The 15965-nt window shown below is 48.2% G+C and overlaps 1 protein-coding gene across 2 annotated transcripts in view; it reads right to left on the bottom strand.

Annotated features, from left to right (window-relative positions):
• ACAD11 (acyl-CoA dehydrogenase family member 11) overlaps positions 1-15965 on the bottom strand; it is a 246609-nt gene that overhangs the window by 90055 nt on the left and 140589 nt on the right. Inside the window, exons 17-18 of one of the 2 annotated variants that reach the window (XM_082259502.1) lie at positions 13451-13605; positions 6030-6146 (exon numbers count right to left, since the gene is read on the bottom strand). The exons of the other annotated variant lie outside the window; for it this stretch is intronic. Of the exons in view, the coding sequence (XP_082115628.1) occupies positions 6030-6146; positions 13451-13605 (272 nt within the window). The remainder of the gene's footprint in view (positions 1-6029; positions 6147-13450; positions 13606-15965) is intronic. 2 annotated transcript variants of the gene reach the window in all.

Raw genomic sequence — 15965 nt, 5'->3', positions numbered from 1 at the left:
GGTGAGGGCGCCCCTTCAGGCAGAGGCGGAGTGTCCTGCCGAGCCGGCGTTGCTGGCCTTCTGCTTTCCCGCCCAGGGCTTCTTCTGGTTGCTCTGGGCCTTGAAGGACTTGCCCTTGGATTGGTTCCGAAAGGCACGAAAGGACCCCGACTGGATCTAGGCGCAGAACCCCGCTTGCCTCGGAAAGACTTGTTCTTCGGGTTCTGGGGCAGCATAGTGCTCTTGCCCCCCGTGGTGCCTTTCACCAGGGTATCCAACGCCTCGCCAAAAAGGCAAGAGCCAGCATAGGGAAAATCAGCAACTGTCTTCCGTGAGGACTGGTCGGCCGACCAGCTCTTCAGCCATATCAGTCGCCGGTTAAGCACCGCGACACTCGAGAGGCGAGCCACCAAGGGGGCCTCATTTAAGGCTGCATCACACAAATACATGACTCCTTGGTGGATCTGGTCCACCATATCCAGTCGGGCAGGCGGCACGTCATCAGACACTAGGTTGCTTCTAAGCACCTTGATCCAATCAGCTATCGCCTGAGCCACCATAACGGACGCGAAAACGGGTTTGAGCAATGAACCCGCCACCGTATAGGAATGGCGGGCTAGAGACTCCAACCGGCGGTCCGTGGGATCCCGGAAAACCGGAGTATCCTCAGTAGGAACCAAGGTAGCCTTGTTCAGCACGGCCACAGTGTGATCTACCTGTGGAGGCACACACCATCGCGATTCCGTAGCCGGCGCAAAAGGATAAAGCAATTTGAACCGACTAGGCACCACGAATGGACGTTTTAACGTGCGCCACATTTCATTAACAGTGTAATGAAATTCAGCTGGGCAGGGAAAAAACTGCGCAGACTTTCGGGTCCTGTGCTTCCCAAAAGGAACACAACGCCCGGAGGATTGGGCTCATCCTCTAAATGCAAGGTTTCCTTCACAGAAACAATCAACTCATCCATGGTCGCCCGTTCTTCAGGTGACCCAGGGGAGGATGTGTCAACACCCTCAATTTCAGCCTCCCCCTCAGACCCCGGGGGATCCAAGGATGAGCGGGACCCTGAAAAGGGCGCGCTTGCAGCAGCAGCAGCAGCAGCAGCCATATCCCCATCTGAATCAGAAGAGAGAGACAGCCTGGGCCGTTTTCTCGCAGCCCGTTCAGACATCAGCATTTCCATATTTGCCACTAAAGTCGCAACCACAGCAGCCAGATCAGGTCGCAGCGGAGCCACAGGAGAACTGGGGCCCCCCACTAAAGCTGGAGGAAACTTGCTTTCCTGAGAATCCATGGCTCAAGACAAGAAAAAATTACAGTGCAAAAAATGATGTACTGTCCCCTTAAATAGCGTTGCGGAGTGCGCAGCCCACCGCTACTGTCACAGCAATGAAGACCCCCAAAAGGAGAAAGAAAACTGAGCCAGAAGCAGTATACAGAGGAAGACAGAGAGATGCACTGCAGAGCCCGCAGATCGTTGCTACCTGTGTCCTTGCTGCCTGAGAGGAAAAGGAAATGCTGCTGGAAGAGGCTGGCTATAAGCCAGACCTAAGGGAAAATGGCTGCCCATAGGAAATGCATTGGAGGCTACACCAAGATGGCCGCCAACATGCGGCCGAACCGATCGTTCTACAGCCCACAAAATGGCGGCGGAGGGCGCCAAAACGATCTGTATGCTCGCCCCAGAGGGGCCATATCCATGTGCAGTAAAAAACATGGCGGACCGCGTGAACATACCCCCGCAGCGGTCGCCGCACAACACTCAAGTCTGTACCCCCAAACATGCACCTAAGGTGACACAGGGACAGGGACCCCCAGTAACAAAACATATAGATTTGCACAAAGCGAACCCCGCAGGGATCGGAAAGGGAGTCACACAGGCACAGACATGGGGACACACAGCAACACAGACTGCCACCCCAGACAGAGGCCCCACACAGAAAAGTACTTACCTGTACCCGATGGCGTGGGGGAGCCTCTATGCACGGATAAACCTCTGTCCTCTCCTGACAGGGAGTGCCGTGAGCCAGGGACATGACGCTGCAGCAGCGCAGACGAGTCCTGTGAGGTAGCCACCTCACGGCTGCATCCCTGCAGCGAACAGGGATGGGTCGTTCATAATGCCAGAGCGAACCATAGCTGAACGCTCGATGGCGGGCTGGGGGTCCATCTGACCCTCAGTGCCCTGGAGAACCAGGGCGGCCAGTCCGAATCCCAGCACCGCATGATCCATCTTCATCCGAAGAATAAACTAACACTAAAGCTGACAAAATAAACAGCTAGTAAAGTGAGAGAAAAAACTGACATTTTTCAAAGAAAATCAAATAAAAGATATAGGAAGGCTGAGACTGAAGCCCCAGCACAAGGTAGCCTGAACTATTCCTGATGCTAGGCAAACTAAAACTGAGTTGGGAGTGGTGATGCAGGGGGGGTATTGACCAGATGGGACAGCCCCCGTGGGTGTGTACATGCTAATGCCTTTTGTCTTTTGACTAAGTCTATATGACTAGCTATTCCTACGGATAAGTGGACAATACCCAATTGTGAGGACTTAGGAGGCGGCGACTGTCGGAGGACGTAAGAGAAAGTACTCTTTCCCCCTGTGAGACCTTTAATTAAGTCATCCAGGGTAGCTCCAAACAGGCGATCTCTTTGGAAAGGAAGATCAGTCAAGGCCTTTTTAGAAGTCTGGTCCGCAGACCAGCACTTGAGCCAAAAGACACGCCGAAGGACCACTGCCAAAACAGAGAGGCAAGCCATCAGGGGAGCCGCATCCAAAGAGGCATCACAGATAAACTGTAGCCCCTGGACCAGCTGGTCCACCAGCTCGTCAAAGGCAGGGGGGAGCTGTTCCCCCTCCAGGTCACGACGCAAGAGCTTAGCCCACTCAGTCAGAGTTCGCGTCACTAGGACAATGGTGAATACCAGCCTCACTGCCGAACCAACCTGAGTGTACATATTGCGGACCACAGCCTCTGCCTTCCAGTCACTGGAATCCTTAAAGGCCTGGGACTCTTCAACCAAAATCATGGTTGCCTTGTTTAATCTGGAAACCGGAGGGTCCACCACCAGTAACACAGTCCAATTCTTAAGAAGAGACTCCCCATAGGGGTAACGCCTAGTAAAGCACTTAGGAACCCACAGGGACACTTTGGTCGTCCTCACTCTTTAGCTACAATTCTGTCAAAATAAGCAGGGAAAGGAAACACCTTTGCCGCTCTGGATGGCTTGTGAGTGCCAAAAGGTTACTGTGCCTCCGTCGCAGCTTCTGCTGCATCATCCATCTTTAGGGTCTCATGCACAGATACAATCAGTGCATCCACCAGCGCCTTTTCGTGCGCGGTCACAGACGTGGAGGAATCATCCTCACTATCAGAGGATTCCAGACGCGTGGCTGCAGACCCAGCAGGGTGACCCATGGCTGCTGCGGCCAAATCAGATTCAGGCGGCACCACCTGGTGGCCAGGCACAAGCACTTAGCGAGCCTCAGCATCATCATCATCTGGAGCGACGTCATAGTGACGAAACGCGTAGGGCGTGGCTTATTGCGTCATACGTCACTTCCGGTGGTGGTGGTTCCGGCTGTGGAACGCGGAAGCGCTCAAGCTTAGCGGACCCTGCACGCTGATGGTGAACTTCCCAACTGTGAGTGGATATAGCTTATTCCTTGTATCTACAGCAATACTACGCAATGGAGGCTATCTTTTAATTGCAGTGCCTAAGGTGACTCTGAGTGGGAGCCAGGCTATACGCGCAGCTTTCACCCCCATAACATTTTTGTGTGCCTATGTTGATTCTGAGTGGGAACCAGATTACACGTGCAGCTGTATCCTTACACCAAGTGTGTGGTAAGTGCTTTTGCCTTGTGGGGGGCCACGGGTAACAGCACCTTATATATATATATTTGCACGATATATGGTGTGAGCACTCAGTGGACTGGCACAACCTTATTGTACGGTTTAATTCTCAGCACATAGCACTTTATGTCTTTTATGTTGTGGCACCTCGGCCCCTATAGGTCCACACGATAAAAACGCACAGTGCACTTTCTATGGAATCTTGTATTTGCATTTTTATGCCATTTTATGCTCTTTTATGACATTTACTTGAACGCACAGTGCACTTTCTTTCATCTTTATGACATTCATGTAAATTTTAATTTTCTGCATACTGTGGTAGCGCCGACATACCAACAACACTTGCACCTTATTAACCACAACAAAATGGCCACCGAACTACACAAACATGGCCGCCGTGTATAGGAATACACAGGCTACAACAAAATAGCAGCCCTGCGCGGCATACAGGGACCCAGGAGGGAGACCAGGCCTAAGGGACAGATCCAGGCAGGATGGGGGACCCTGGCAGGAGCCTACACCCGGTACAACCCCCCCCCCGCATAGTCAATCGTCTGGTCGCCAGGGGCGCAACCCCCCGCCCCCCATCGCTAGTAAGCGCCCTGCCCCCACCCCAGGAACAGTGTCCAGACCAGCCAAACAGCCCTAACGTATGTGGAGGGGAGAGGGGGGCAGGTAAGGCACTCGCAAGGGGGGTGCCTGCGGGAAGGAGGGGAACCCAGGGGTTCGACCGTCCCAAGGAGGGGCCCGCGTCCACCCCAAAACCCTCCAGTGGAAGAGGGGGACAGCTACTCACCATACCAGGAACCAGACGGGCACTGCTCCAGAGAGAACCCCTCTCCATCGAAATGGGGGGGCTGTTGGCCAGGAGGAACGCTGTGACTCAGGCCGAGATCCGGTCGTATGCAACCTCTCGAGGCGTTTAATGCACTGGCCGTTATGGCCGACCTAGCGCGGAGCTGAGGTCTGCTCGCGCTTGCTGGCCAGACAGGCGGCACCACTAGATCTAGATTATCCAGCCCGTCCCCCAGTCCGGCAGTTGATTGTTGATCTCACAGGAAAAATCCAGGAGAAAAAATTTCTATGTAAAAAGAAAAAAATTTGCCAAGACCAAAGATCCCAGCAAGGAACCAGGTCCTTACTCCTGACTAGGCAGAAAAAAACTGAGTGGCTATAGCAGAGAGAGGGAGTATACCCCCTGGGACTGCCCATGGGTGTAGCCAGAATTATTTTCTGCCTAATGCCCTACTCCTGTAGGGGGGGGGTATAAACCCAATTGTTATTATGAATACCAGGAGCTGTGTCCGTCAATGAACGAAAGATACATTTTTATTTTGATGTATATTAATCATTCCTATATGTAAACAAAATAATATATACGTGCAGTGTTTCCCTCCTTCCAGTCCAAAGTCTTTCTTTATGGCTCTGTTCTTGGACCACCAACTCTGACAGATATTCTGCACATGCATAGACATGCCGCTGGATCTATAGGACCTGACAGAGACCTGAGGCATGTCTGGGCATCTGTGAAATCCCACTAACCCCCGCCCATGTGCAGACATGCTGCAGGTTTCCGCCAGGTCCCATAGATCGACAGACACCTGCTGGTTTCTGCGCATGCATGGGGATTTTAGCAGGATTTTGCACATGTGCAGAAACGCTGTGGGTTTCTGCCAGGTTCTATCGATCCTGTGGTGTGTTTGCACAAGCCTTAGATCACTCAACTTACATCATCCTTGCCTGACTAAGGATTCAGGTAGCAAGGACTGTAAGATTTTTGAAAAGTACTTATTGCTTTACATAAACATTTTTTCCTATTCTGTAAAACTGGCCATAGATGGATAGAAATTCGGTCAGGCCAGGAAGGAGTCAGAAGAGAGGAATTCAAATTCCTGGATGAAGGTCCGAATTAAGTGTTAAACACTTAATGATTTACTTTATATTGTAAGCTCTAACAAACAGGACCCTCCTAACCCTATTTCTTTTGAACTGTATTGTAACAATACTGTCTCCCTTTATTATGAAAAGCACTGTGCAACCCATTGGAACTATACCACTTCTGCAGAATATCAATAAAAAAACAGAATAAAAACTGAAATCTGAAAGCCAATACTTAATAATATTTAAAAAAAAAAGTGAATTTTGGTGCAATAGGCATATGAAGCTGAATCAAATATTTAGGTTCTGTACCTCTTTTCGAGCCCGGGCACTGCCGACTGTGTCTATGGCTTTGGCTGCTCTCAGTGTCAGCAATCTAGCTTGCTCAATAGCAATGCGGCTTTCGGCTATCCAGTGTGCGACCACTTCCTGAGTAAAGGGAAATACAGAAACCACAAATGTTTATATGGATACATGGTTATCAGAGTGGAAGAACAATAAATTGTTCCTAGCAGGAAATTGAACACCTCTAAGTTGTTTGTTTAGCTTACTTTATCACGCTGTGTCATCTGTTTTTCTTATGGCATCCTAAATAAAGTTTTATAAGAAATGGAGCAGTTTGCATTTATATCACATATTTCCAGTAATAAAAGTTAGTGGGAGCTTCACTAGGCTTAGCAATGTTTCTTTTACATTCTAAGACTTAAAAAAGGAGCAAGCAACAGACATTCCTGTACACACAAAGCAGAAACTCTTATCAGTAACTACAATATAATGTGCTTGGTAACACAAGTAAAAGAGATAAGTGAGAAGAGGCTTTATGCACTGACTGCCAATCCATATTTTGAAAGCATATATGCTGCCTCCATCCTAGACTACAACTGAGCTGAGCAGAAATATATTCTTATCAATAAGGCAGCAAAAACGAGTGAAAAAGCAGAAATATGAGCTCATCAATAGGGCAGCAAAGATAGTAAAAAAAAAAAACAAAACAGACTAGAGTCGGTTCACACTGCCACGACTCAAAGTCGCCCCGACTATGGGCGACTTTGAAGTCACCCGTGCAGCACGACTTCATCGCGGCTTGCAAATTACATCTCATAATAGAAGTCAATGCAAGTCGCTCTGACTTCACCCAAAAGTAGTGCAGGAACCTTTTTCTAAGTCAGAGCGACTTGAGTCTCTCTGATTAGAAAGAGTCCATTGCACAGAATGGAGCGCTACTTGTCAGGCAACCAAGTCGCCTGACAAGTCGTGGTAGTGTGAACCTGCTCTTACAGTTACTATAGCCAGAAAGTAAAAACTGCTTTCTTTTTGGTTGCTATAGTTTACAACATTTAGTATACTATCACTGTTTTTTGTATTGCAAATAATAGTAATCAACAAGTTGTGGCCATTTAATTCCATTCAGATTACATATAGTGCAAGTGCTGTATAATTTGTAGTCTCAGCAAAACACCGGGGCATCACTGTCTGAGAAGTCTACCAAGCTAGCCAGTATGACTACGTTATATCTAACAGGGCTCGTATATTGTTAAAAATTGTTGACTTTGAGTTTGCATATGATACCCCATAATTTACAATTCTGCCCTGTATCCTTATTTGCCATATCAAAGGAGTAGCTGGTACCATGGATTGTAGAAAATGTAGAAATTAAGTCAAGAATTGTCTTTCAATCACTTGTCTACTGGTCACTTCCCCCCCTTTCCTGCCCAGGCCATTTTTCAGATGTAAGTAGTAAGTCAAGAATTGCCTTTTAATATGCTGATATAGAGGACCACTGCCAAACAACATGCCATAAGTCAGCATCTTTTTCAACGTATCTTAAATTCTGACGAGAAATACACTATATTACCAAAGGTATTGGGATGCCTGCCTATACAATCACATGAAATCTAATGACATCCTATTTTTAGTCCGTAGGGGTCAATATTGGGTTGGCCCACACTTTGCAGCTATAAGAGCTTCAACTTTTCTGGGAAAGCTGTCCACAAGGTTTAGGATTGTGTCTATGGGAATGTTTATTCTTCCAGAAGCGGATTTGTGAGGTTAGGCACTGATGTGGACGAGAAGACTTGGCTCGCAGTCTCTGCTCTAATTCATTCCAAAGGTGTTCTATCTGGTTGAGGTCAGGACTCTGTGCAGGGCAGTCAAGTTCCTCCACCCCAAACTCGCTCATCATGTCTTTATGGACCTTGTTTGTGCACTGGTGCACAATCATGTTGGAACAGGAAGGGGCCATCCCCAAACTGTTCCCACAAAGTTGGGAGCATGAAATTGTCCAACATGTCTTGGTATGCTGACGCCTTAAGAGTTCCTTTCACTGGAATTAAGGGGCCAAGCCCTTAATTCCAGACTGGAATTCCAGACTGGATAGCAGACTGGATTGGAGGTTGCAAAACTAAACCCTGGGTGGCTAAACTCCAACATAAAAATGTATATTAGAGCTAAAGAAAAGGCCTTCAAAAAATACAAGACTGAGGGGTCATTGGCAGCATTTAAGCACTACAAAGAGTGTAATAAGAAATGTAAAGAGGAAATCAGGGCGGCTAAAATAGAACACGAGAGACATATAGCGGAGGAGAGTAAAAAGAACCCCAAGAAGTTCTTTAAGTATATAAACAGTAAGAAAGCGAGGCCAGAGCACATTGGCCCCATAAAAGATGATAAAGGAAAAATGGCCACAGAGGACAGAGAAAAGGCGGAAGTGTTAAATAATTTCTTTTCTTCAGTCTTCACAAAGGAATCGGGGGGCTACACGAACCCCGCTTGTAAGGCCGAACTAAATAATACACCTCAGGAAGTGCTGCCATGGCTAACAGAGGATAGACTTAGAGCTAAACTAGAGAAACTTAACATAAATAAATCCCCGGGACCGGATGGCTTGCACCCAAGGGTTCTTAATGAGCTCAGCCAGGTGATTGCCAGACCATTATTCTTGATCTTTAAGGATAGTTTACAGACGGGTATGGTGCCAGCTGATTGGAAAAAAGCCAACGTGGTACCAATATTTAAAAAGGGGCCGAGATATATCCCGGGTAACTATAGGCCGGTCAGCCTAACATCGGTAGTCTGCAAAATTTTGGAGGGGATGATAAGGGACCACATACAAGACTTTAGTAATGAAAACGGTATTATAAGTAGTAATCAGCATGGATTCATGAAAAATCGTTCGTGCCAAACCATTAACAATCTATTAACCTTCTACGATGAAGTGAGCTGCCCTCTAGATAAAGGAAAGCCTGTGGATGTGGTGTATCTGGACTTTGCAAAGGCCTTTGACACCGTTCCCCACAAACGCTTACTGTACAAACTAAGGAAGGAAGGTATGGACCATAAGGTGAGTACCTGGATAGAGAACTGGCTCCAGGGGAGAGTACAGAGGGTGGTGATTAATGGGGAGTACTCGGATTGGGCGGGAGTGGAAAGTGGGGTCCCCCAGGGTTCTGTCCTGGGACCAATCCTGTTTAATTTATTCATAAATGATCTAGAGGAGGGGATATCTAGTACAATCTCAGTATTTGCAGATGATACTAAATTAGGCATGCCAATATCTTCTATGCAGGATGTGGAAATCTTGCAAGCAGACCTGAACAAAATAACGGGGTGGGCAACTACATGGCAGATGAGATTTAATGTAGAAAAATGTAAAGTAATGCACTTGGGGGCCAGAAACCAGAAAGCAAGCTACTCACTAGGGGGGGAACCTCTGGGTGAGTCTAGGATGGAAAGGGACCTGGGGGTACTGGTAGACAACAGGCTTGGCAGTGGCATGCAATGCCAAGCCGCCGCAAGCAAAGCCAACAGAATACTGGGTTGTATAAAAAAGGGGATTCACTCCAGAAATAAAGAGATTATTCTTCCACTCTACAAGACTCTGGTCCGGCCACATCCGGCCACATTCTGGGCACCGGTCCTCAGGAAGGATGTGCTGGAACTGGAGAAAGTCCAGAGAAGGGCAACAAAAATAATTAGGGGAATGGAGGACATCAGCTATGAGGAAAGACTACAAGCACTGAACCTATTCTCTCTGGAGAAGAGACGATTGAGGGGGGATATGATATCAATGTACAAATACTGTACTGACGACCCTAGCATAAGGAACAAACTATTCAGAGAAAGGAGATACAATAAGACACGTGGCCACTCACTAAAACTTGAGGAAAGGCGGTTTAACCTTAAAGTGCGTAAGGGGTTCTTCACTGTAAGAGCGGTAAGGATGTGGAATTCTCTTCCACAAGCAGTCGTATCAGCAGGGAGCATTGATAGTTTCAAAAAACTATTGGATGGACACCTTAAAGACCACAACATACAGGGGTATACAATGTACGGTTAAAAGCAAACACACACACACATCATAGGATGAACTGGATGGACTTATGTCTTTTTTCAACCTCACTAACTATGTAACTATGTAACTATGGAGGTAGGCACATCTGGTGCACAGGGATACATGGACAATCCGATCAGGTTCACCTGATAAACTGACAGACAGACCTGATCGGGTTACCCATGTGAAAGGGGCCTTATTCTAGTAATCCTTACAGGTGTCAAATATGCTTGGTGGATAGAAACCAAAAGATGTAAACAACAAATATCAGCTCAATCATTTAAATACAAGGTTTTAACTTATCAAAGCTTTTATTTGCCAATTTTGCAATGAGTATGTAATGCAGGTTTTAAAACCACAAGATTTGCATAGGATGGTAAGTAGGAAAAGGTGCATCCAAATTCCTTAAAATGGAATTATACTCTCTCAAACAGCATTAACTACTTTTAATTCTCATGCTGATAGAATTAGTTAATAGAAAGGAAGGTATATTATATTCACTTGTTTTCATCTTTTTTTTTTTTTTTATTTCTTCATTTGCTTTATGGTTTCTGGCCTAGGCAAAAAATGATGTCATGCATCCAAGGAGTCTCCATGGGCAGTTTTTTTCTTTTGTCTGGAGGAGAGGAGGAGCTTTCTCAGCTAAGCACAGCCACCTGTTTGCGTGCCTGAGCTAAGAGCAGAGGAGTGTTTTTCAAAGTGATTTATTAACAAAATAAAGTATAGAGACTTGGATGGATGGGTAAGCTTGCTTTGAATAATAAAAATAAACCAAAAAGCATGTCATGCCTCAAGCATATAGCTTTATATGTATATGGTGATAAAATGTTTTATAGTTTGCCATTTTACAAGCAAAATAGTGTTTCATCGCCTGATATTGGGCAGGACAAAGGCTTAGTGGTTAGCATTTGTGCCAAGCAGTACTCTGGCCCTTGGACTAAATTCAAACCAGCACACATCTGCGTGGAGTTTGCATGTCCTTGCATAGAACAGGGTAGGTAGGGTAATTGGTTCCTACCTACAGTGGTCCTAGTCAGGGCCGGCGCTCCCACTAGGCGAACTAGGCAGCCGCCTAGGGCACACTGCCGCCTAGGGCGCAGCCAGGGCTCTGCAGCTGTGATCAGACACCGAAGAGGAGGGGGAGATTTGCAGTAACTCAATCAGCCTCCTCTCCTCCTCCGTCCCTTGGATCTGAGCGTGCCAGTGTACCTTGCCAGTGTGCCTTGTCAACTCTCTGCCCATCTCCATCCATGAGGGATGTGCAGCCATTGGAGGAGCAGGGTGGGCAGCGTTGTGGACAAGACAGCCAAAATGAATGCACCCAGGGCCGGACTGGCCATAGGGCACACGCCGAGCTGGAGCCGCCGGGCCATTTGTCCTGGTGGAGCCCTGCAGCCTGCCCCGCGGCCACTAGCCATCCACCTATTTTAGTTCACTTCACCTAGTAGAACCCAGAGATGATATCAGATGACCTATCATGGGGGTGGAGCTGGAGGAGGTTTTCCCTGCGTAAGCTGTGACTGCCGCTGCCTGACACGTGGAGGGAGCCGGAAAAATGTACCAGTGATGACATCTCACTAAGGTAAGAACCCCCCCCCTCCTGTCCACTGGGCTGCACCCCCCTCCATCTGGCTGTTCCCCCCTCTCCTTTCCACCGGGCTGCACTCCCCCTCCACCTGGCTGTACCCCCCCTCTCCTGTTCACCGGGCTGTACCCCCCTCTCCTGTCCACCGGGCTGCACCCCCCTCCACCTGACTTTACCCCCCTCTCCTGTCCATCGGGCTGCACCCTCCTCTCCTGTCCACCTGGCTGTACCTCCCCCCTCCCCCCTCCTGGCTCTGTCCTCCCCCTCTCTTGTCCACCTGGCTGCATCCCCCCTCCTGTCCACCTAGCTGCACCCCCCCTCCTGTCCACCTGGCTGCACCTCCCTCTTATGTCCATCTGGCTCTGTCCTCCCCCCCTCTCTGGTCCACCTGGCTGCATCCCCCCTCCACCTGGCTGCACCCCCCTCCTGTCCACCTGGCTGCACCTCCCTCCCCCTGGCTATACCCCCCCTCTCCTACCCACCTGAATCTGTACTCCCCCCACCTGGCTGCACCCCCCTCCACCTGGCTGTACCCCCCCTCTCCTACCCACCTGGCTCTGTTCTCCCCCCATCTGGCAGCACCCCCCCCTCTCCTGTCCACCTGGCTGCACCCCCCTCCCCTGTCCACCTGGCTGCCTCCACCTGGCTGTACCCTCCTCTCCTGTCCACCTGTCTCTGTCCTCCCCTTAGCTGCACTCCCCTCTCCTGTCCACCTGGCTCTGTCCTCCCCCCCACCTGGCTGCACCCCCCTCTCCTGTCCAAGTGGCTGCACCCCCCTCCCCTGTCCACCTGGCTGCCTCCACCTGGCTGTACCCCACTCTCCTGTCCACCTGTCTCTGTCCTCCCCTCCACTTAGCTTCACTCCTCTCTTGTCCACCTGGCTCTGTCCCCCCCCACCTGGCTGCCCCCTCTCTCCTGTCCACCTGGCTGCACCTCTTTTCTTCTGTCCACCTGGCTGCACCCCCCTCTCCTGTCCACCTGGCTCTGTCCTCCCCCCACCTGGCTGCATCCCCCCTCTCCTGCCCACCTGGCTCTGTCTTCCCCAAATTTGGCTGCACTCCCCCTCTTCTTTCCACCTGGCTCTGTTCTCCCCCCCCCCCATCTGGCTGCACTGCCCTCTCCTATCCACCTGGCTGCACCCCCCCTACTTAGCTGCACCCCCCTCTCCTGTCCTCCTGGCTCTGTCTTCCCCAAATATGGCTGCGCCCCCCCTCTTCTTTCCACCTGGCTCTGCCCCCCCCCCCATCTGGCTGCACTGCCCTCTCCTATCCACCTGGCTGCATCCCCCCTCCACCTGGCTCTGTCTTCCTCAAATTTGGCTGCACCCCTCCCTCTTCTTTCCACCTGGCTCTGTCCTCCCCCCCCCCCATCTGGCTGCACCGGCCTCTCTTATCCACCTGGCTGCATCCCCCTTCCACTTGGCTGTACCCCCCTCTCCTGTCCAAAGCCCCTATAGGTCATCAGTGTGGTGCTATACAGGAGTTCTGGTGCTACAGTTAAAAAATTAATTTCGATTTTTTTTTTGGGGGGGGGGGGGCGCAAGTAACTGGTCTTGCCTAAGGTGCAAAATAGTCTAGCACTGGCCCTGGTCCTGGTATGTGTACATGTGAGCTGCTTGGGAACATAGACTGATGTCAATGTACAGTATGTAAAGCAATGTATAAATTAAAGACACTATTATGTACTAAATTGTATAATATGCACAATAACTTGTTTGGCAAATGCAATAAACAGAATGAATTAATCCTGAAGGTGTATGCCAAGTAATTACATCCAATTTTTTTTAACTGCCAAGCCATAATTACAACACATACTTACATGATGATAAAGCTTTTTCCCAAAGGTCTGTCTTTGGGCAGCTCTGGCACACATGAGTTGGAGGGCACTCTCTGCAGCTCCAATGCATCTCATGCAGTGATGAATGCGACCGGGTCCCAGACGTCCCTGGGCGATCTCAAATCCCCTGCCCTCACCTGAGATTGAGAAAGACATGTACACATAAAACGACATTTCACAGCTTTTATTTTTTCCTGCCATTTCATTGCTGGTGTTGCCACACCCCCCCCCCCACTTCCTCTTCATAAGAGATGCCATCCCAGCACTCCAAACATTTAAGGCATGGTGATACTAATCTGAATGCGTTGCAGCACTTTCATAGCACATTAAAAGCATTCTCCCTTGCTAAAAATATTAGCCTTGTGTTGATGTGCACCATGCCTTTTCTTCCATTGGTCCCCCAGATGTAGTCTTGTTCACCTCTACCTTTAGTGATTCCTACTGTTAGCAGTTCACTTGATGCAGACAAAGTTAAAAAAATATATATACACTGGAGATATACACTGGAGGGAATTAATCAAGAAAGTAGCCCCATGACTACTTGTTTTAAACTTTTTTTTTTACATTTCTTCAGTTACTTCTTGGTTTCTTGGCTAGGTAATAGATGTCATACATCTCAGGAGTCTTCGGTAGAGGAGAAGAGAAGGAGGGGTTTTCTCGGCTAAGCACACTCCTGCATGCATGCTTGAGTCAAGGGCAGATGGATTCCAGGAAGTAAATGCTACATAAATCATTTGCCCTTCCTAAATATGGCCACATCCAGAAATGCTAGGGAGTTGTTTTTTAAAGTGATTTCTAAACAAAATAAAGCAAAAAAACATGGATGAATAGGGGAGTTCGCTTTAAATATTAAACATTTATTAAATAGTGTGCGCTATTGGCTCCCACGGCTGTCAGTTAGCCAATCAGGAGAGAGAAGGGGTGGAGCCGAGCGGCAGCTCCAAAACTGAATGGACACACTGAGCTGCAGCTCAAATCGGGTGCCCCCATAGCAAGCTGCTTGCTGTGGGGGCACTCGATAGGAGGGAGGGGTCAGGAGCAGCATAGAAGGACCCGAGAAGAGGAGAATCCAGGCTGCCCTGGGTAAAATCAACTGCACAGATGAGGTAAGCATAACATGTTTGTTATTTAAAAAAAAAAAAAGGGACACTTTTTTTTAGATTAATGCACTCCCTGCATTAAGTTAAAAAATGTCCCAGTAGTTGTATCGCTTCCCCACCTCCCTAAACACTTGTCTGTGTCCTTTTTCAATCCAGCGGTGTGCCCATCTGCAGCCGTGATCTTCTTTTTCTTTCAGGACACGGAGGCAGTAGCAGGAGCCAGCGCAGTATCCTTTATTGCAGCCTCGCCAGCGCCATTACACTGAGCGGGGGCGGGCCGGGCCAAGGAGAAGGGAGGACAAGCAGCCGCTGTCATTTGAAGTCCTGGCGCCTATGATAGACATAACATGTCCGGCCACTGTGCTGTCTATCATAGGAGGTGGGACTTCCTATGACAGCGACCGCTCATCCTTCCTTCTCCTCGGCCCGGCCCGCCCCCATCTGCCTCTCGGCGCTGCCTGTTTTTTTTTTTTTTTTTTTTAAATATCGTGTATAACATGCACTGCAGCTTTGCCCTCCATTTTTAGGAGAAAAAAGTGCGTGTTATACACCGATAAATACGGTAATATATATACAGTATAAGATAGACACATATTTACTATTATATCAATATATACAGTATACCGTGCTTACAGAAAGTAAATGCATTAATATCATTATTTTCCTCAAAATTCTACAAACAGACTTTTTATCATATCGGGACTGTGGACCTCGCGCTTATGGGATGTGTGATAATTATCCAATTAAGTGTTTGTAAATTAGCTGCCTGCTGCAATAAAAGTGCTAGTGCTTTAAATGAGTGAAGGTCAGTGATTGCAGCGCTGCTATTTTAAATATATAAATAAGTGTTCATAAAACAATTTTAGAAAATGGTGATTAAACCATTCATGTAAACCATCAATAAAGTGCTATTCGGTGCAATTATTGTGCAAAATATCAAAAATAAAAAATAAAAATTAAAGTGCAGATATTACAATGTAAAACTCCAAAAAATGCAAACTGAGTGTAAACAGTCCATAAAACAGTTCTTTGCGGTAACAGAAGCAGGATACTTGGTCTTGCAACTTCGGGGTCTCCCCCTTAGGGTATCTACTTACCACTATGTGGTGTTTTTAAAGCAGATTATAGTGGAGTGAGCTGTTGTTTCTTGCAAAGCTGTTTGGACTCTGTTGTAAGCGATCCTTCTTCTTTTAAGCGGTATTCTCAGATGTCCTCATGAAATAAAGAATTGCTGGACATAGTGAGGACCGTTTGAACTGTGAATTTATTAGGTTAAAATACAATGGAATACTCACAAACATGGCTAGCCATTGGCCGAGAGGCAGCCACGTGACTTCAGGTCGGAAAGGAGAACGCTGAGGAGCGATACACCACCGCACCTAACATAGGCACATACA

Source organism: Pelophylax lessonae, assembly GCF_965119305.1.
Source record: "Pelophylax lessonae genome assembly, chromosome: 5".
NCBI lineage: Eukaryota > Metazoa > Chordata > Amphibia > Anura > Ranidae > Pelophylax > Pelophylax lessonae.
This window is presented reverse-complemented; position numbering and strand designations above follow the sequence as displayed.